This window comes from Procambarus clarkii, chromosome 89 (assembly GCF_040958095.1).
Source record: "Procambarus clarkii isolate CNS0578487 chromosome 89, FALCON_Pclarkii_2.0, whole genome shotgun sequence".
Lineage (NCBI taxonomy): Eukaryota > Metazoa > Arthropoda > Malacostraca > Decapoda > Cambaridae > Procambarus > Procambarus clarkii.
Window position 1 is genome coordinate 18,284,811 of NC_091238.1, and position 21,909 is coordinate 18,306,719.

Sequence of the window (21,909 nt, forward strand, 5' to 3'; positions counted from 1 at the left end):
ATACTATAGTACTAAATATTTGTGTGAATTAGGTGTGAAATGTATTTTGAAGTTAATATTTCTGGGCATGTGGAATGAATTAACTCAATTTACATTACAGTATTTCTTATGAGAAAATTCATTTGTGAATTTTCGGCTTACAAACCGTATCTGGGAACGGATTAAATTCGTAAACGGATAGGCCACTGTATTTGGTTTTTAATACACTAACACATATATATTGGGTCTTTCTTTCACCTTCATTCAAGAACTACAGCTTAGCACAAAGTTTCTACAATAAAATTAATACAAATGTTTAAATTATGTCTTTGGTTGCTGCCTGTTGTGTAAAATGTACTGAAGGTAGTGAGTGGAGTTGTGTGTGTGGGGGGGGAGGGGGGGAAGGTGCAAATTATTGTTTTCTTCAGGTGCAGATATAGCTGACAATGACATTACTGTATATAGCTGTTAAGACCAAAAAATTATTTTTAATACCCATTCCATTTTGATGTTAAATTATCAGGTGTCTTGGAATTTTCCTTTGTACTGTATTCAGATTGCCTCAAGTATGTACAGTACTGTATACAAGTCATAATCTGGTAATAAATGCATCAGATCTCAATCAAGAACACAGCAACAATAAAATAATCATACTTACTTGGAAGTATACACCACCCCGTGCCTTGTTTTCATTCTTATCACTGTAATATGTTAGCGCCCGTCTTGACCGATCAAACACAAACCATCTTTTATGCCATGTGCGGAACTTTGACCCTAGTTTATGAAGATAACCTCGGCATGCAGTTGATGTGACAATTATGTAAGGGCAAAGTTCAATTTGGTGGCCGGCAGACTCGATGTGTTGTTTGAGATCAAAGTGCTGTTCGCTACGCACAGGCAGGTATCTCGTCAGAGGTCGTTGCTGTGGGCAAAAAGTATAATTTATATTCTTGTAATGGATTCAATACTGCATGATAAATCTGGAATATCTTTTACAGGAGCTGGGAGAAGATGAAATACTGTATATGAAGCTTGTGTGGAATAGTATACCACATTCAGCCAGTATGTTTAAGAGCACAAGGGGGCTCATAATTTAGAGAAACACCAAAATGAGATTAGACAATCTGTAGATGACCTTTGGCCTGTAAGGATTTGATAACATTTACAAGAGTACAGCAAATAAGTTTATGACAGAAAAAGTGATGATCATATACTGTATTCGTTTGGATGATCTTACACGGATCAGGTCAAAACGAGTTCATAGTGATTATCTATATCTATATTATATTATACAGTATTATAATATTATATATATATATATATATATATATATATATATATATATATATATATATATATATATATATATATATATATATATATATATATATATATATATATATTAATTAATGATCACTATTATATACTGTATATGTATGTGTATGTTGTATGGTAGTGAAACTACAGTACTGTATAATTATATGCAAGGCATAGAAAATAATATATGTAGGACAGTAAATATATATACAGTACAAATCAATATGGGCCAATATATATATCTTTTTTTTTCAGATATGAACTAACCTGAGTTCTTGCCTTCTCACGGAACTTGACAGCAGTATCTGAGGGATCGCAGCAGGAGGAGGCATCACTCAGGGGTCTCGATTCCTCCCCGCCACCTCCACTCTCACACTCTCGCTGCCGCATCTGCCAATAAGTTCACAAACTTCAAAACATATTTCATAAATCAAACAGCACACATAAAAGAATTAACATGTTAACACTTGTAGAACACAATTTTTATCACATAAAAGATGTAATGTATAACATATACCTATAACTACTGTAGCAGTAAGACCCAAACAATATTTATCAACATGTATATTTGTTACCATCAATTACTTCAGCACATGGTTGGTATTTGAATTACTAGCCCAAATTAGGAAACTTAACAATGAAATTCATTTAAAGTACAGTAATGTATTATTCTGGCAAGCTCTTATGTCCAAGGATCATTCACCACTAAGCAGTTAGGTTCAAAGTGCAGTCTTACAAGCCTAACTATGATTACAAAATCTTATGTAGCCCTCCATGCCAACATTTCAACATTTGCATTCACCCCCAGTACGGCATTATCTTTATGCTGCTAACTATAAGCCCCATCCTTCATATCCTTACACTGATCTTTGTCCCATATACAATACTTATGCACTGCCATTTCTCATATCAGTCTCTCCTATAGGACACCACCTGTGTCCTATAGGGCTCTCCCCCTCTTCCTCCCCGCAGTAGATAAGAAGGCTTCCGTCCTTTCCCAATTTTCTCTCCTGTCTTGGTAGCGGAATCGGCTGATCTAGCTTCAAGTTTTCTACTCTAAGATTTATGGTATAACTTTTACTTGGCAACAGGAAGCAAACACCACTTGTCTGATAGGTTGGATGACCACTGATTGCTGCTTGTGTAGTCTTTCTTCTGGTCAGAAACCAGATGACAAGACCTCCCTTCCCCATCTCTTATGTATGGATTTAATGGCTAGTTTTGAGACCAGTACACTATTTGGATACTCATTGTCAGAGCTTATCATTAGGTGGAACAGGCACCCATTATTGGGTTTGTTGTGGCATAACTTTGCTCTTGCTAGGCCAATACTTTCCATAATACTTTCATGGAGTGGGTGTGGGGATGTACCAATGGTTTTCCCTGCAGTGACTGTGATACCTGCTTGATAGGGCTCTGGGAGTTCTTCTACTCCCCAAGCCCGGCCCGAGGCCAGGCTTGACTTGTGAGAGTTTGGTCCACCAGGCTGTTGCTTGGAGGGGCCCGCAGGCCCCCATATCCACCACAGCCTGGTTGGTCCTGCACTCCTTGACGAAAACTATCTAGTTTTATCTTGAAGATGTCCACGGTTGTTCCCACAATATTTCTTATGCTCACTTATGCATAAGCATAAGTGAGAATGTACTGTACCAGTCTTTGTTTGCAGTTGTGTGTGGAGTGGGAGAGAAAACAAATGTGCCTGTGTTAGGGATGAGTGTAGGTGGGTCATTTAAGGAATAGCCCCAAATAGGGCCTCAGAAACGTTGATACTCAGAACCACCACAAGGTATGTGTTTTTTCAATACTCTTCCATGATGATGGTCTGCATTCTTCCCTAAAGTCTTTAAATCATCCCATTTCCATCAAAGCCTCTCCCAATCCTCTGGGCTCTATCCATTACAGTGTGATGTTTGTGAAATATTTTACATTGGAGAACACCACAAAGTCTTCAGGAAGATTATGGAAGCGACATTCACGCCATCACCACCAAGCAGGTTAAACAGTACAAAGTTCCCACATGGAGTCCTCAACTCAAAAAAACACATTAGATAACTTTGAAAAGAAGAGAGAGCTGCAATGAGGTTTTCCATAGGGAATAGGTACAATGAGCATTTGAAGGAGCGAGTCTGATCCTAATGAAAGCAATAGATAGAGGGAAAAGGAACAGACATGTTTACAATAAATACTAATAGAATGAGAGGGCATGGATGGAAGCCAAGCTAGATACAGATAAGCCAGAGAGATATGAAAAAATTGTTTTTTTTTTCAGCGCAAATAATAAGAAAATGGAACTAAATTAGAGATAGTAAATGCAATTCTATCCACACTTTAAAAAAGTAGATATAACAAATTAAATTAAACTCTGCCCTACAGGCACAAATAGGTGAGAAGCTGGGTATCTTAAATCAGAATGGTAGGGAGGGGGGGGAGGATGATGGGCAGTTGAGCTATGTAGAGAGACTATAACATAACCCGCTTCATTGCCCGTCACACCCGCCAGCACTTTGAGCGCATTTCAAGCTATTCTTGTCCTTATTCTCTACCAGTGACGCACCTACTTTTTATTTTTAACTCAACCGAATTTATTGATTATGATGCACGTGTCAAAACCCAGAGACCAACATTTTGTGGATAAGTATACAGACAGGCATTAGGGCATTAACACCAGATAATATACTGTACAGTAAATATTCCTTATCCCTTCCAGCACTCGCTCCAAATCCTTGCAGGCTTTAGGGGTGAGAAATTAGCAGAAGCATTGGCTTCAACACTGATCTAGCCAAAGCCTGATTCCATTTTTTATATTTGCAAAGCAGTTTAGTCTGCTCTCCATGATGAATTCCCAAAATGGAATTCCATATCATGCATGATACTGTACTACGTCTATGCCCACCAAACACACAATGAAACTACGACGTTGCTACATCGTTCGAACAAGTTTAACACCTAACAATTGTAACAAACAATACAGAAGTTGTAACAACATTCTAGTACGTAATAAAAATGTTATAACAAGATGTAAAAAGTTTATTACAAGTTGTAACAAGGAAATCATAGGGACTGTTGTGTTGGGTGTTTGCAGGGTGGGTTTTGACAAAAACAAAACTGAAAGTATTTGAAATGGCAGTGAATTTACACTTGTGTAAATTTGTCCTGCTGCTGTCAGCACCCAAAAATTATTCAAAGACAGATGTAGGGAGATATACAAGGGAAAGTAGTGAACAGCCTGAAGATCCGCTGTTGGATTCATTTAACTGGTCTTTCCCCCTCAATGTGTGTTGCCTTGATGTGAGGGGGAAGGGGGGGGCTAATCTGTGCTGTCTTTCAGTAGAAGGGGATGGCTCCTGCTCCCTTCTCCTGCCTGCTCTGGTAGCACACAAACGAATTATACCTGTGTGTGTGTTAGCAGGGCATGGAGACCCATACATGTTCCTTCATTTGGGAGTTAAGCCTACCTAGAGGTTGTGACCTGGGAAAGGGGGGGGGGTGGTCACGGCACGCTCCTTTAGTGAAGTGACAGAGGTAAAATGGGAGGTTCAGTGCGACCCACCTGAACCAATCGGCTCGTTTGTTTAGTCCTGACCAGTTAAAACATCGGGTCAAGTAGACATTGTAGTGTTGATACCTCTATTCGACCCCCCTGGGATGCCATTCGGCCCTGCAATGGTGACCCATGTATGCTGTTCCGGTTACACCTGAGGATGCTTGCCCCTTGTGCACTCTGTGGTGGATGGAGGTGCTGGGCAGTGAAGTCTTAATCAGTTTGTTCGTTTACTTTAGACCCTGTTTTCCCTTCTCAGACTTATGGGGAGGGTGACCAGGTCCCCAGAGTCAGATTGTTGGAAGGATGGGCTACGTTGGGCCCAGACCAGGCTATGTCTCTGACTTCATTGGAGAGTGGGTAGGAGGGGGAGAGAGGGGAGGGAGAGGCGAGAACAGAGAGGGGGGAGAAGAAAGTGGACAGGAGAGGAGAGGGAGAGGAGGGAGAATGTGGAGAGAGAAGAGGGAGGGAAGGAGGGAGAATGTTGAGAAAGGAGAGGGAGGGAGGAAGGGAAGGAAAGAGAAGGGGAGAGGTGGAGGAGGAAGAGTGTGGAAAGAGGGAAGGAGGAAGAGTGTGGAGAGAGGTGAGAGGACAGAGAGGAGGGAAGAGTGTAGAGAGGGGGAAAGGAAGGAGAGACTTGGACACTACTAGGTACTCCATCTAGTTATGAAATAAGACTTCCTGAGCTAATGCTTAAAGGGATATTAGCTAGATTAATGTAATCAAAGTATATCTTTTTCTCGTGAAGAAATTAGTGAAGAAATTTATAAAATATCAAAATCCAGTATAAGTAAGGAAACACGTGTACAATGATGAAAGATTAGATCTTGAGTTACCCATGAAAATGCTCTATTTCCCATGAAAATATAGAATTTTGATGAAAGCTGTGAAACTATGAAGGTACGATCACGATACACTCAAGCTGGCCAGACGTATGATAAAAACCTGGAGTGTGTTTAAAATACACACATACATATCTTGCCAAGTTTGAACCTCACAGAGCCCTTGATGACTCACAAAACCACCTGGCTAAATAATTATTATCTGAAGGATAATCTTGAAGGTGCACGCTATATTTACTGGAGTGTTGTTTGAGTATTACCTTCATCGGTATTTGTCAGGCATGGAGGGGGGGAAGAGGGGGGTCGGTGGTTCACTGGGGTCTGAAGATGGGGGGGTGTGCTGCTGCAAGGTCACCAGTCCTCACTACTTTACCTATATTCACACATCATGTACTCCATTTTGTATGTTGTCGGCCACATCATCTAAATTCCAGTGAACTATTAAAATGAACACCATTGACGAGGCTTTCTCTGACTAATTAAGCATTGTTAAGGATGGGATGCCAAGGCTCGAATACTTCCGGTTAGACAAAACCACTTCAAACTTAAGGCACGCAATAGGTGATACTACGACGTCCACCATCTTACGTCTCGTATGGGGTATATTTTTGACATGATTAATACTGTGTTTGACAACTGGTTTGTTTATTTATTCCTAAGGGAGGCAAATGCTGCCTCTCGTGTATTTTACCCGCTGTTCAGGGTAGTTACCTGTGATCTTTTCGTGTGCGCGCGCGCGTTTTTGTTCACTATATTGTAATGTTGTCTTGGACAGTGTATTGTTATCTATGGTATCATGGTAACCTTTTCCTGACTGAAGGTTATCATTTTTATCGGTTGATTTCGAGATTTGTTCTACTCCCGCTGCCTGATCTGTGGCCAGCCTTCCATGCAGTGTGAGGCTGTCTTCGTAGGCTGAAGGCCCACATACCTATCACAGCCAGGCTGATCCCCTAACCCCAGCAAAAAAAAAAATTCCTATTCCAACCATACCTTACAGGAAAAGACAAGATCTACCTGATGTGATCTAAAGCATCAGACAGGTCTACCGTGCGCTGTGTAAACCCCGTTGTTGAAATTATACTCTTCGTGCAATTATATTTAGGAAGTTTTAGAGTTTGAATTTAGGTTATTTTAGGTAAAGCGGCCAACTCCAAGATCTATAAATGACGGTATTGGCCATTGTACAAGTTTCTGGCCAGAATACGTCACGTATGTGGCAACGTCACCGGAAGCGGGCATTAACCAATAGGAACAGTTGGTTGCTTCTGAACAGCATGGCTGGTCTTTGTCACGTGACGTTAGCCAGCAAAATGTCCCTGGGCCAGGACTCAACGTTTTCCCTGTTCTAGTTCACAGTAGAACATCTACTGGCGCAGTGGTTCATAGGGAATGCGAACATGATCAGCACGTCTGAGCTGGGCCTTGGAAAGCATGATGTGGATGACTCTCACGCCAGTCTGACCAAGAACGTCTGTATCTGGCACTTTGTCTGACCATCTTGCCTTCAGCAGACTGCTACTATTGCAAGACACTAGAATACGGCAATACATATCCTTAGACTTTATAATAAATGTCTTGGATCTGTGGCAGGTGGCTATAGGTGACGCATCTCCCAATCCTGAGCACTCCAGATACAAACTCTGTGAGCAGGAACTGGGACATGATCTCCCACACTACATCACCGAATGCCCAGTTCAGGGCATTCGGTGACCATTCAGACCCATTGGCATGAGGTACCTGGAGCTTTGCAACTACTTTATTCACTCTCGTGTTCTTGAGGATATCCTCATAATGCACCCAGAGTTTGCCAGTGTAGGCCACTTATCACACAACTTTGTATGACTAACCATCCTGTGTGATGGGGATGTTTAGCATCACGTAGCTAGCTTTTTTATGCACTCTGTACTCCCCTTCATATAGTCTAAGTCAGCTGCACAAATGCAGATGTACCTAAATGTGTAAATAATAATAATAATAAAGGCAATTCTTGTGTAAATTTAATTCACTCGTACCCAATCACTTGGAGTGGTGGATACAGCGACGGCCTCGCTTCTTGCAGGTCGGCGTTCTATCCCCAATGACCCCTGTGGTTGGACACTGTTCTTTACTCCACCTTTCTTACCCGGCTCTTTGTCGCTATGTCTCCATGTGCTAGTCCGACTGGCTTAGCTCTTTACCTGATAATTACCTTTCCTTACCTCACAGGTCATTGTATTTAAATACGCACCGTGCTTCTGTAGGCTGTGGCCTACTGTGTACACATCCTGTAGGCTGTGGCCTACTGTGTACACATCCTGTAGGCTGTGGCCTACTGTGTACACATCCTGTAGGCTGTGGCCTACTGTGTACACATCCTGTAGGCTGTGGCCTACTGTGTACACATCCTATTTTACCTTTATGTAGGGGAATATCTTCTTATTGAAATAAGTAATTATCAAAAGGCACCAAATCGGGAATAATATTTTGCTTCGTCTATCACGGAACATTAAACAATTCCTAGACATCATTCTGAAGGTCAATACGAAAGCAGAAAGATGAGACATGTCAAATGTATTGGATTCATTACTATTACGATTTTCTGTTATATAAATAATGTTGGGCGATGTTGGAATCAAAACATTATTTGATCACGGTGATACTCTCTATGCGCGCCTTCTGTATATATATATATATATACGTGTTATGTAAACCCTTATTTGTGTTGGCGACACTTGCTTGGTGTCGGAGCACATCCGCTCGCTTAATACCTCACAATTTTACCGAATCGACTAATTCGTTAAAAATTCAACGTATTAATACACCCTATGCATCGCCCTCGATTGGTTAGGTGGGTCGTTTGGGTTCGTACGTTCCTGGTGAAGGTAAAAGTGTTGCATGTATTACGGAGTTGCAAATCTAGAGAAGGGTCAAGTTACTCTGCAGCCAGCCTACGCTTTCCATTTGTCACTTCGTAAGTATTCTGCTTAGGCAAAATTATTGTATATTTACAAAGTGACAAATGGAAAGCATAGGCAGGTTGCAGAGTAAATAGACCCTTCTCTAAATTTGCAACTCCGTAATACATGCAACTGTTTTGCCTTCTCCAAGGACGTACGAACTCAAACGACCCACCTTAACTATTGAGGGTGATGTATAGAGAACGTCAATATTACGGAGCATTCACTTGTACGTAATACGTACAAATACTTGCTAACGGACTGGTCGATTTCGTTAAAGTTGGGAGATAGGTAGATGAGAGAAGTTGTAGACTGGAAGTGGATGTGGGAGAAGAGTGTGGTGGAGGAGAGGAGGAAGCCTGGTAATGAAGAGAGACACTGGTCGCCACTAACGCCCCGGACTGACCTACCAGGCACCTGTGGTCTAAATATAGCGTGAGAGGGAAGGTCATAAACACCCAAATATGCTCCTTGTGGCACTATCAAAGGCTCTCCTCAACTACGCTTCACCACTTATAATTACTACTGATGTGGGTTATCCCCTTTGATGAGTCCGGGTGTGAAGGTGACCCTCGGGTCCGCAATGGTCTCCACAACCCAAACACCAGTCAACCCCACCAGGGTTTCGGACGCGTGACTTCAGGCCACGGCTACATCTCCCAAGGTTTCTATGGCGTAACCCTCGTCTTGGGGGCCTGACAGCTGAGTGGACAGCGCTTGCGATTCGTAGTCTAAGGTTCCGGGTTCGATCCCCGGTGGAGGCGGAAACAAATGGGCACGTTTCTTTCACCGTGATGCCCCTATTCACCTAACAGTAAATTGGTACCTGGGAGTTAGACAGCTACTACGGGCTGCTTCCTGGGGGGTGTGTAACAAAAAGGAGGCCTGGTCGAGGACCGGGCCGCGAGGACGCTAAGCCCCGAAATCATCTCAAGATAACCTCAAGATTGATGATTCTCACCTTAGTGACGTGAGAACACTAGAGACACCAGGCCGGTGTTCTCACACACCAACTTGCCGCCAGTTGCCACTCCGTAACAAATACAACTGTTGCGTCAACCACAAACGTACGAACCCAAGCAACCCACTTACCTTATCGAGGCTGAATAGGAAAACATCAATACTAAGTTCCTTAAATTTTCAGTAATACATCGCATATTTAAGAGATTGGTCGTTACCTTGTGGTTACCCGGCCTCCAGGCCTCCTGGTCGCTGGACTGATCAACCAGGCTGTTGGTCGCGGCTGCCCGCAGCCTCACGTATGAGTCGCAGCCTGGTTGATGTGTCCGTAAAATATGTGAGGTATTAGTGGGTTACTTTTTTTTTTACAGAATCGACCAGTCTGTTAAAAAATACATCGTATTATTAAACAATTACAGCACCTTAATATTGACGTTTTCTATACTTCAGCCTCTATAGGTTAGGTGGGTTGCTTGGGTCCATATGTTTCAGGTTAGGCAACACAGTTGTATATTTTTGCGGAATGGCGGATCGATGCAATTGGCTTAGCACTCGTGCACCCTTTTATGCAATCGAGCAGCAGCAGCAGGAGGAGGTATTTTCATCAAGTATTTACGCATCAGGGAATAATGGTGTGTGACGACACAACGTTTAGTGAACATAGCCAAACAACAACATCAACAGCCATTCCTATCAAAGGCACTACGGGCTCACCATAGCCCGTGCTACTTGGAACTTTTTGTTCCAGGTAGCGAATCTTTAACAACAACAGCAACAGCCAGGAGACTGGTAGATTATGAAAACCGTGAAACTCTGGGATGACGCCACAATGCTCACACTATTTAAATCACTTGTGCTGTCCCGCCTTGAGTACTGCTCGGTACTCACTTCCCCCTTCAGAGCAGGAGAGATTGCTGAAATACAGGGAATACAGAGAACATATACGGTACACACACACACGATAAAGGGCCTATTGTGACCGCCTAAAAGCTGTCAAAATGTACAAAATACAAGGACTAAAATAACAACATACTGGAGTGATGAGTGAGGTAGGAAATGCAGGAGAGTAGACGTACCATAGGTATCATCAGAGAACACTGTATCAACATCAGAGGTCTCAGTCCAGTATCATCCTCAGCAAACATGAGAAATGTTGCCTTATCTTGAGGTTATCTTGAGATGATTTCGGGGCTTTAGTGTCCCCGCGGCCCGGTCCTCGACCAGGCCTCCACCCCCAGGAAGCAGCCCGTGACAGCTGGCTAACACCCAGGTACCTATTTTACTGCTAGGTAACAGGGGCATAGGGTGAAAGAAACTCTGCCCATTGTTTCTCGCCGGCGCCTGGGATTGAACCCAGGACCACAGGATCACAAGTCCAGTGTGCTGTCCGCTCGGCCGACCGGCTCCCTGCACTAATGTGCATATCATAAAGACAAAATATTAGACAAGCTCCTGCATTAAAACTCCGGACCAATCGTTCTGCCGATTTACCAAGACGTAGAAAAATCCACCGCCCTTCCTTACCTTGCGATGATTTCGGGGCTTAGCGTCCCCGCGGCCCGGTCTCTGACCAGGTCTCCTGGTTGCTGAAATAATTTTTAAGCCGCTACTTTTCATAGCATGTTGTATTTGGCACGTTGGTTACTACAGTGTACCACCACGACCTACTATACTGCCCCAACTCGGGCTTGGGGAGTACAAGTCACAAAACCCCCTCTTGGTGTACTCCAAGTAGCCACTTACTACTACTTACTAGCGTAAGTCAGCTTACGTTATCCCTACCTGCCTATCTTATCCTGGTCAGCTTACGTTATCCCTACCTGCGTTTCTTATCCTGGTCAGTTTACGTTATCCCTACCTGCCTATCTTATCCTGGTCAGCTTACGTTATCCCTACCTGCGTTTCTTATCCTGGTCAGTTTACGTTATCCCTACCTGCCTATCTTATCCTGGTCAGCTTACGTTATCCCGACCTGCCTACGCTCCCGACCTGCCTATGTTATCCTGGTCAGCTTACGTTATCCCGACCTGCCTACGCTCCCGACCTGCCTATGTTATCCTGGTCAGCTTACGTTATCCCGACCTGCCTATGTTATCCTGGTCAGCTTACGTTATCCCGACCTGCCTAGGTTATCCTGGTCAGCTTACGTTATCCCGACCTGCCTATGTTATCCTGGTCAGCTTACGTTATCCCGACCTGCCTATGTTATCCTGGTCAGCTTACGTTATCCCGACCTGCCTATGTTATCCTGGTCAGCTTACGTTATCCCGACCTGCCTATGTTATCCTGGTCAGCTTACGTTATCCCGACCTGCCTATGTTATCCTGGTCAGCTTACGTTATCCCGACCTGCCTATGTTATCCTGGTCAGCTTACGTTATCCCGACCTGATGCTTGTAGCCACAAGCGTCACCTGATGCCCGTCAGCCCCCTAAAAGAAGACAAGGACACGCTGACAGCAGCCTAAAAAGTAAACAAAGTGGGCGTCACCTCAACAAAGATTATGGGAGGGATGAAGAGCGGCGCCGGGAGGCCAGAACACAAGGTTGGAGGCCACTATGTCTTCTACCACAAGGTTGGAGGCCACTATGTCTTCTACCACAAGGTTGGAGGCCACTATGTCTTCTACCACAAGGTTGGAGGCCACTATGTCTTCTACCACAAGGTTGGAGGCCACTATGTCTTCTACCACAAGGTTGGAGGCCACTATGTCTTCTACCACAAGGTTGGAGGCCACTATGTCTTCTACCACAAGGTTGGAGGCCACTATGTCTTCTACCACAAGGTTGGAGGCCACTATGTCTTCTACCACAGTGTTAGACTTCTTGTATTACAAGCAGAGACTAAATAGTTCACAGGATAAAATATGACCGTCACACACCCGGTCAGTCGATCAAGGCAGCGTCTGGGATGCTCTCGGACGCAGGTTCGAATCCAGGCGATGAGTCACAATAACGTGGCTAAGTTATGTTGACTAGACCACACACTAGAAGGTGAAGGGGCGACGACGTTTCGGTCCGTCCTGGACCGAAACTCAAGTCGAGAATGGTTCAGGACGGACCGAAACGTCGTCGTCCCTACACTTTCTAGTGTGTGTGGTCTGGTCAGCAGGTTCGAATCCTCGTCACGGCCCTTGTGGATTTGTTCAAATATGACCGGGTTTAGGGACGAGGGTGACAAGGTAGGGTGGAGGGGGGGGGAGGGGTGAAGGGTGTCATGTGACACACAGTCACCTGCTGTTGCTGCTCTTGTTGTCACTGTTCGTGTTGGTGGTGGTGCATCAGCTGGTGGGCCGTAGTCCTAAGGGCCCGGGTTCGATTCCCGGCTGGGGCAGAATCAAATGGGCACAGTTTCTTTCACCCTGATGCCCCTGTTGTGAACAGTCACCACGCGGGGTGCCCCACAACTCTGGTAAACACCACGATTGTCCTTGGGTCTCCACAGTGCCGTGCTCACCACCAACCTTTTTAGCCCTCAACATAGTCAACACTCAAGTGTATATATATACACTGGGAGAAGCGGGATACACCTCTCAGTGTATATATATACACACCGAGAACCAGGTTATACATCCCGGTACATGCACGCTGTATATCCCGGTACTTAATACATACCAGCATCAAGCAAGCAGTTCACCCCACGGATGTACAGGGTGCAACTAAAGTGTTGAAATAACTCTTTAAAGTTTCCCATGCTACAGGAAGTTAACAAGTTAAACACACTGTTGCATTTCCCATATTACTAATAATATTAGCATCCCGCGGGTGGGCCCGACACACTGGTCCAGGTAGGTGTGGCCCCCACACCTGAGACAACACACATCTGGATTACACTTGTTTTGAGAATCAGAGCAGTCAGTTATATATATATCTTATCTTGGGCCAGCCTACGCTATCCTCGCCAACCACCACGTGGTCACCTTAGGTTATCCTGAGCCTATGACGAGCCTATGTCAACTTGGTTAACTTACGTTATCCTGATCCAACTTGTCCTCCTATAAAGAATGTCGCTTTTCGCTCGTAGGCGTTACATAAGGCCAAAAATTGTCGTCGTAGAAAATGGAAGCGGCTGGCCAAAGTGACGTACTGTCCCGTTTTCTGTTTTGGGTCCTCTGGTAGGTTAGGATAAGGACACTTTACATTGACCGTTTTCTTGACGTTGGGAAACCTTAGAAGGACGGGCTGGATGACCAGCCTATGTTCACCTAGATAATCTAAGTTATCATGACCAGCCTATGTTATCTTGATTAGCTGACATTATCTTAGCCAGTCTATGTTATCGTGGTCAACCTACGGTATCGTGGCCTTCCCCGACCCCCCTCATCAGCTCCTCCCCCATGGCTACCCCCCCCCTACTCAACCACTAATCCCACCCCATCTCCACCCACCACCCTGTCTAACCCCTGCTATCTTTAACTCCTAGGTTGGCACTTCCTCGACAGCTGAGGAGGGTCTCTGTCACTCCTATCCCCCCCCCAGCCACACTTCCACCCTTCACCTGGCCCTCCCTCTACGGTGTGGCCCCCCCCCCTCACCCTCCAGCCAGAGTGCCACACGTGCTGGTCTACACCTGCTACAAGCACTTACACACCGGGTACTCTACACGGTTGCATAATCGACCACGAAGGGCGACTGAAGTACATAACAAGCTGTAATTACACTCCATACAGTACATAATTGACCCATTACATAATAAATCTTGGGAACAGGTGCAGTATAGCTTGGGAACAGGTTCGGTACATCTTGGATACAGGGTTCAGTTTACCATCAAATGTTCCAATATTCGGGTAATATGTACATAGTTCAAGGAGCCCGTCCTCACAGTAAGCCCATAAGGATGAGAAGTGACCACTCCTTCCCCCTCAAAACTCCTATATAGTTATCTAGATACATGTGATTGTCTGAAAGCATATGATGGTGCCAGTAATAGTCTACGTGTAAACTGGGAAGTGAAACTTAGTCCTACACAGAAATTACTCTTAAGTTATAACTTTATTGGATGATAAATCGTAGGTTTAAAATATAAAAATTGTATGCTGAAAACATTTTCTTTAACGCATTCGTTTTTTTTTTTTTGGTAAAGGGAATTCTCGGATATACTGAAATAGTTTCTGAATTCCATATTTCACATTATCACTACTCTATCATTATCTATTACCCTACTGTCTAGGGATAGAACGTAGATAATAACACTAATTATGTAGTCGATCTCAATCCATTCCCGTGAGCGTATGAGGACAGGTTGAACACATGTCAACCCAGCGGGTGAGAAGTCAGTCAATATGGGATATTTCTACAATGTAATGTTCAAGAAAATGCATGTTTTCTGAAGGAGAAAGTTGAGAGTACATTCGACAGTCAGAGTGTTTGGGGCGTTGCCAGAGCCGTCCGAGGCCCAAGCATATGCAATAGCAACTAAAAACATCTCATTGCCGAGTTCTTGCTTTATTGGTTCCATAAAGTATTCATCATAATGGTTAATGATATAACTTTCTGGTCTTTTACAATGTGTTAAGACAGTAAGATTTCCATCAGACATTTGTTTAAATATTCTCTTTGTCGCTGTTAATGAAACACCGACAATAATTTAGTCTGGGGGTGTCATAGGCTGTTTTTGCCAGCGTGTCAACAGTATCGGGGTTGGAGATGTCAACATGCGATGGTATTTACAGGAATTTAATCTCGCATCTATTTTGTTTAGAGGCTGACACACTCATTTTCTGAGTGTTACTCCCGTGTTCCTTGACTGCCAGGAGTATACTCTCTTAGAGTATAATGCTACACCCTTTGTCCTTTACCTATATAGTGGCTGGCAATATATATATTACTCTCCCAGCCATCACTGGAACTTTAGGGGCTGGTGAACTGTAGTGGACCAGGAACCTGACATTGGCCCGGTATGGACCAAGTGGAGGCAGGCTTGACTTGTGAGAGTTTGGTCCACCAGGCTGTTACTTGGAGCGGCCCGCAGGCCCACATACCCACCACAGTCCGGCTCATCCGGCACTTCTTGAAGAAAACAATCTAGTTTTCTCTTGAAGATGTCCACGGTTGTTCCGGCAATATTTCTAATACTCGCTGGGAGGGTGTTGAACAACCGCGGACCTCTGATGTTTATACAGTGTTCTCTGATTGTGCCTATGGCACGTCCGCTCTTCACTGGTTCTATTCTGCATTTTCTTCCATATCGTTCACTCCAGTATGTTGTTATTTTACTGTGTAGATTTGGGACTTGACCCTCCAGTATTTTCCACGTGTATATTATTTGGTATCTCTCTCGTCTCCTTTCTTGTGAGTACATTTGGAGAGCTTTGAGACGATCCCAATAATTTAGGTGCTTTATTGCGTCTATGCGTGCCGTATATGTTCTCTGTATTCCCTCTATTTCAGCAATCTCTCCTGCTCTGAAGGGGGAAGTGAGTACTGAGCAGTACTCAAGACGGGACAACACAAGTGACTTGCAGAGTACAACCATTGTGGTGGGATCCCTGGATTTGACACCTGACTACAAGTAACAACTACAAACAGTCTGGTTGATCAAACCATCAACGTGCTTGGTTAGAAACACCCATAGTTTCATCAGTCATCACCCCTAGCCATACTTACGCCACATACGCAGAAACCACATACTTCCGCCACATACGCAGAAACCACATACCCCACATACGCAGAAACCACATACTTACGCCACATACGCTGGAATCACATACTAACGCCAAATATGCCGAAAAAACATGAAAAACACACACCATGTAAGCAGGAACTCTCATACGCAGGAAGCAACGAGCCCCAGGTGGAAGACTTTCTCCCCCCCAACACACCCCAATTCCCCCCCCCCCAACACACCCCAACACTCCCCACCAACACACCCCTACACCCCCCCCACACCCCCTACACCCCTCTACACCTCCCTCCCCCAGCTCCACACTCACCTGTACAAGACCAACAACAATTACCCATCGCCATGCGCTATTGACTCAGCCAAAGCATTTACTCACGCACTAAGCCGGAACCCCCATGACAAATGTCGGGTGCGCAAAAGATGAGTGCCAGTGCCACTGGTGAATAATAATCAAGGGTGCGCATGACTGACTGCACTTGTCGGGAGCCAGGGGAGGGGAGGGGGGGAGGGGAGGGGGGAGAGGGGGCGGCGCTCCCCACCACTACCACCACCACCACACTGCGCATGCGCTCAATCCCTCACCCCCCCCTACCCCCTCCTCCTCGTCTTTTGGTGTTAACGCAATACGCCAAACCATTCAAAAAGCAACGTATTAAGTCAATTTGAAAGCACTGCAATATTCACGTTTTCTATGCCTCGGCCTCCGTCGGGTTAGGTTGGGTTGCTTGGGGGTTCGTATATTTCTCTGGCGAGGCAAAAAACAGTCGTGTTTTTTACGGAGTGGCGAAGTGAGAAGAGGGGACGGGAGGGGAAGGGGGGGAGGGGAAGGGGGGCGGGAGGGGAAGGGGGGGGGGCAATGTTTACACCCTTGACCACATTGAGTAAACATTTTGGGGAGAATATAAACACGCCGTAAACATTGGTGGCGGCAACGTCGCTTTCTCGACGCATCAATCATTGCTATTCTAGAACATTCTCAAGGAACTCACCACCACCATGATCTTTAGCCTAAGCAATAACGTAAAAAAATGCGACTGTTTAGCCTAATTAGATACGTAAGAAATACATCAGTTTAGCCTAACCAAAAAACGTAAACAAATGGTGGTGTTTAGCCTAACCAGACGCGGCTGGACCCAACCAACCCACCTAACATATCAAGGACCAGGCATAGAAAACGGCAATATTACAGCGCTTTCATTCTGGCTAACACGTCGCATTTTGAATGGATTGGTCGAGTGTGTACGAAATGGGGCCATATTAGGTGAGCGAACGTCACGTGCCTGCTTGATCCCTGCTTGATGGGGTTCTGGGAATTATTCTACTCCCCAAACCTGGACAGGCTTAATGTGTCACGACACCCAGAGCCCCGGGTGTCGTGACACGCAGACCCCAGGTGTCACGACACCCACTCCCCCGGGTGCCGTGACACCCAGAGCCCCGGGTGTGTCCTTGAGGGAGGATGAAGAAGGGCACTCTATTATTCCCAGGTGAGCCAAGGTGTCTGTAAACACACCCGGCTCAACCTCAAAAATACACTTACACCCTTCCCCCCCTCTTCCGGACCCCCATGGGGGGCCACCACCCTCCCCCGGACCCCCACAGCTCAACCCCTTCCCCTCAAACCCCCATAGTTCCACCCCCATTCCCCTGACCCCCCTCCCCTGGTTCCATTCCCTACTCCGGAGCCCCATAATTCCACCCCACCCCCCTACCCATAGTTCCGGAAGCTGAACCATTCTTCATGTTGTTGCCAACATATCTTCGAGACGAGTGCGTGTCTCAGAAGACACGTGTGGAGAAAGCGTCATAATCCCCCAGAAGAGCCCATGTGTCTCAGGTGTGTATACTGCCTGGACACACCCGCCACACTTAGGTCTTGGTTCTAATTCTAAGAATTTGGTTATTTCCTCTAAGAAGACGCTGGAACTCTCCTCCTCCCTCAACCAGCCCACCTCGGTGTCTACCTCTTCAAGAAGACTGTGACTGTCCCGTGTCTCAAGGCTAAAACGTTCCAATTTGCTTGGAATCCAGAGTTTACTGTAAGCAATAACAGAGAGCATTAAGCGGGAGCTTAATTGGAGCGGGCCGCTCCAAGCAACAGCCTGGTGGACCAAACTCTCACAAGTCGAGCCTGGCCTCGGGCCGGGCTTGGGGAGTAGAAGAGCTCCCAGAACCCCATCAACCAGGTATCAACCAGGTATTAGTCCCCGAGGTGGTCCAGGCTGTGACACCCTTAATACACTGCAATTTTGACGCTCTCAATGTAAGCCTGTCCTCGCACTTAATGCACTGCATTTGTGACGCAACTGACGTCAATGTTTAAGAGACCGGGCCTAGAGGACACTGATCTTCGGCACCACCTCAAGGTATACTTGGTCTGGTCAGAGACCGGGCCGCGGGGGGACTCTGATCCCCGGAACCATCGCAATACAACCTGCACGTCTTTAAGAACGAGTCTCAAAGATCGTCTACTGCCAATAGACACATAAGCGAAACGTGGGGTTCGTTCTCCATAGACTGATAGAGGCGAGTCACACCTGCCTGCTGAAGAGGCTGTCAGCCTTATCTTGTGACGTTAGCGGCATGATAAACTGCCGCTTTGACGGTTCAGCGACGGTCTCGCTTCATGCAGGTCGGAGTTCAATCCCCGACCGTCCACCAAGTGGTTGGTGAGCACTATTCCTTTCCCCTCGTCCCATCCCAAAGCCTTATCCTGACTCCTTCCCAATGCTATATATAGTCGTTAGGGCTTGGCGCTTTCCCCCTGATAGTTTCCTTACCTTCCCACCTTGATTTGGTTGCTCCTGGATCTGTAGTAGAACTGTACCGCCCCTGCACAGCCGCCCTGGTCATCCACCTCCCCTCCACAGCCGCCCTGGTCATCCACCTCCCCTGCACAGCCGCCCTGGTCATCCACCTCCCCTCCACAGCCGCCCTGGTCATCCACCTCCCCTGCACAGCCGCCCTGGTCATCCACCTCCCCTCCACAGCCGCCCTGGTCATCCACCTCCCCTCCACAGCCGCCCTGGTCATCCACCTCCCCTCCACAGCCGCCCTGGTCATCCACCTCCCCTCCCCTTATCCACTTTCATTGTTCTTACAGTTATCTACGTGTACTATTCCTTCCCTTCCATGTCCCCCGCGGTGTTCCCGGGTCACCCGTCCAGGAGCTGTCCACGACCCGCCCAGACACACCGCCGCATGGAACCTTGAAGCTGCAATAAACACATGAACTTGTGTGTTTTTGCGACGCATGTTGACACGTTGGGCGTGCCAGCACAAACAGTCGAGCGGATCACCAGCGGCTTCATATTAGTTTAAAGCAGCGTAATAATGACTCACGACAGGAAGCGACCACAGTGAACTCTCCCGAGTGTGCTGGACCAGCCGGATAGTGTAGGTAGTGGATAGTGGTGGCTAGTTACGGGGCTCCGACAATCCCTCGCTCATCTGCGCTAATCAATACTACAGCCTGGAAATTGTTGTCGGTTCCCAGATGGGATCTGTTGTCTCCTGTCGGGATCTGTTGTCTCCTGTCGGGATCTGTTGTCTGCTGTCGGGAGTTCTTTGTCTTCTGTCGGGAGCTGTCGCGTCGTGTCGTGTTCCTTCTGCGTGTTTATAAAGTTCCTCTGGCAGAACAACGCATTAATTCTGGCATAATATACACAGTGACTCAAGGCGAGGCTCCGGCAGTACCGCACATTTAGTCAAGCGTCGCTCTAACCTCAAAAACTTTTTCCCACCAAAAATGTAACATAATGAAGGTGTGTAAATACTGCAGTGTACATGTGGCTTGCTGGCTCAGGTGTGTGTGTTGGTCGCAGCCTCCTGCTACGTCACAAACACCTGTGACACACACACCACCCTCACACCATGTGTGTAACCTGGTGAACAGTAATGTGAACGAGTTGAGAAGTGAACACCTTGAGAGTAATGCTCGCGTTAATATGTGACCTGGTGTGACCCTGACCTCGTGTGGGGATGGAGGGAACCTGGAGGGCTACATTCCATGACCATACTTGAAGGAAGAGGCTGATTGATGAAGATTAAGCCACCCAAAAGGTGGCACGGGTACGAATAGCCCCTAAGTGGTGGCCCTTTTGAGCCATTACCAGTATCAAGAGCTGATACTGGAGATCTGTGGAGGTGCGACTGCACCCTGCGTGACGGGAGATGTCTCCCCCGTGAAGGAAGAGGCGAGAAGGATGGATACATCTAGGGAGAGTAATAAGGTTACGGGCTATTCATGCCCGTGCCACCTCTTGGGTGGCTTAATCTTCATCAATCGGTAATAAGGTTAAGATGAGGGTAGGTGACTACCAGCCCTTGTAGGTGGCTGGAGGAGTCTCAATGACCCGCACAAACACCAACTGACGGCGTGCGTAGGAGGCAAGGCAACCTGCGCATGGTTCACAGTTTAATACTAACAAACGCACAATATAAAATAACATAGTTGCTGGCATACACTATATCTCAAGTAAATATGCCGTTATGGCCTCCATAGTAAGCCAGAATACTCCCAGCACCACACCCACATCACGGAGTCACAACCCAAGATGGGGCGATGCTCCATGTGGACACGTCACTCCCTACCCAACACGGCTCCCCAACCCATTCTGAAACTTAACCTTACCCAACCTAACCTAACCTATCGTACGCTAACCTTACCTTACCTTTCCCAGCCTACCCAAACACAGCCCAACCTAATAATATATACGGTATTAACAAACACAAAACGAGACTTATCATCTCATGTACGACGGGCCATATTACCTCTTGAGGCTGCGAGAGACTGGTAGGAATTTCCATAGACCTCCCTAGGCCGCAGCTTGATAACCGAGAGCAGATATTAGTGCTGTAACTAGGCCCAACTGACTGAATATCATACGAGTATCGGCACCCACGCAGCGGCGGCCCTTATGCCAGGGACCAGGTAACTGCCACAGGCACTAACAATACTTGTTATCAGTGGCGTGTGTTATCAGGTGTCGGGAACGCTGGGGCATGTTATCTGGGGGCACTGGGCGTCCGTGGCAGTCACGCCCGGCCAAATGTTGCCCCGTGTCTTCCCGCCAATATACAATATCTCTGACAAAATTCAATGTTTGTGTTAATGTTTGGTGGGGACCCTTCCCCCCCCCCCCCCCCCATGGCTGTGGAGGGTCACTGGGGGTCCTTCTACACCCCCGAACCCGGCCTGGGGGGGGGGCTCCACATACCCTGTAATAGGCACCCCCCCCCCCCCCAAAAAAAAACCCTTAACCCTTAGTGGTTTACCAAGGACCTAGGTCCAGATTCACGAAGCAATTACGCAAGCACTTACGAACCTGTCCATCTTCTGTCAATCTTTGGCGGTTTTGTTTACAATTATTAAACAGTTAATGAGCTCCGAAGCACCAGGAGGCTGTTTATAACAATAACAGTTGATTGGCAAGTTTTCATGTTTGTAAACTGTTTAATAAATATAACCAAAGCCGTCAAAGATTGAGGAAAGATGTACAAGGGCCAGATGCATGAAAGCAGTTACGCAAGTACTTACGAACCTGGGGCCAGATTCACGAAAGCACTTACGAACGTGTACATCTTTCCTCAATCTTCGACGGCTTTGGTTACATTTATTAAACAGTTTACAAACATGAAAACTTGCCAATCAACTGTTGTCATTGTTATAAACAGCCTCCTGGTGCTTCGGAGCTCATTAACTGTTTAAT

General features: G+C 46.2%; 1 protein-coding gene across 7 annotated transcripts in view; it reads right to left on the reverse strand.

Annotated features, from left to right (window-relative positions):
- The window catches only part of LOC123773352 (pleckstrin homology-like domain family B member 1), a 125,930-nt gene that overhangs the window by 4,607 nt on the left and 99,414 nt on the right, over nucleotides 1–21,909 (reverse strand). For all 7 annotated transcript variants that reach the window (XM_069318111.1, XM_069318109.1, XM_069318110.1 and 4 more), the window contains 2 exons: nucleotides 1,564–1,686; nucleotides 638–901 (listed from right to left, as the gene is read on the reverse strand). In XM_069318111.1, the coding sequence (XP_069174212.1) occupies nucleotides 638–901; nucleotides 1,564–1,686 (387 nt within the window). The remainder of the gene's footprint in view (nucleotides 1–637; nucleotides 902–1,563; nucleotides 1,687–21,909) is intronic.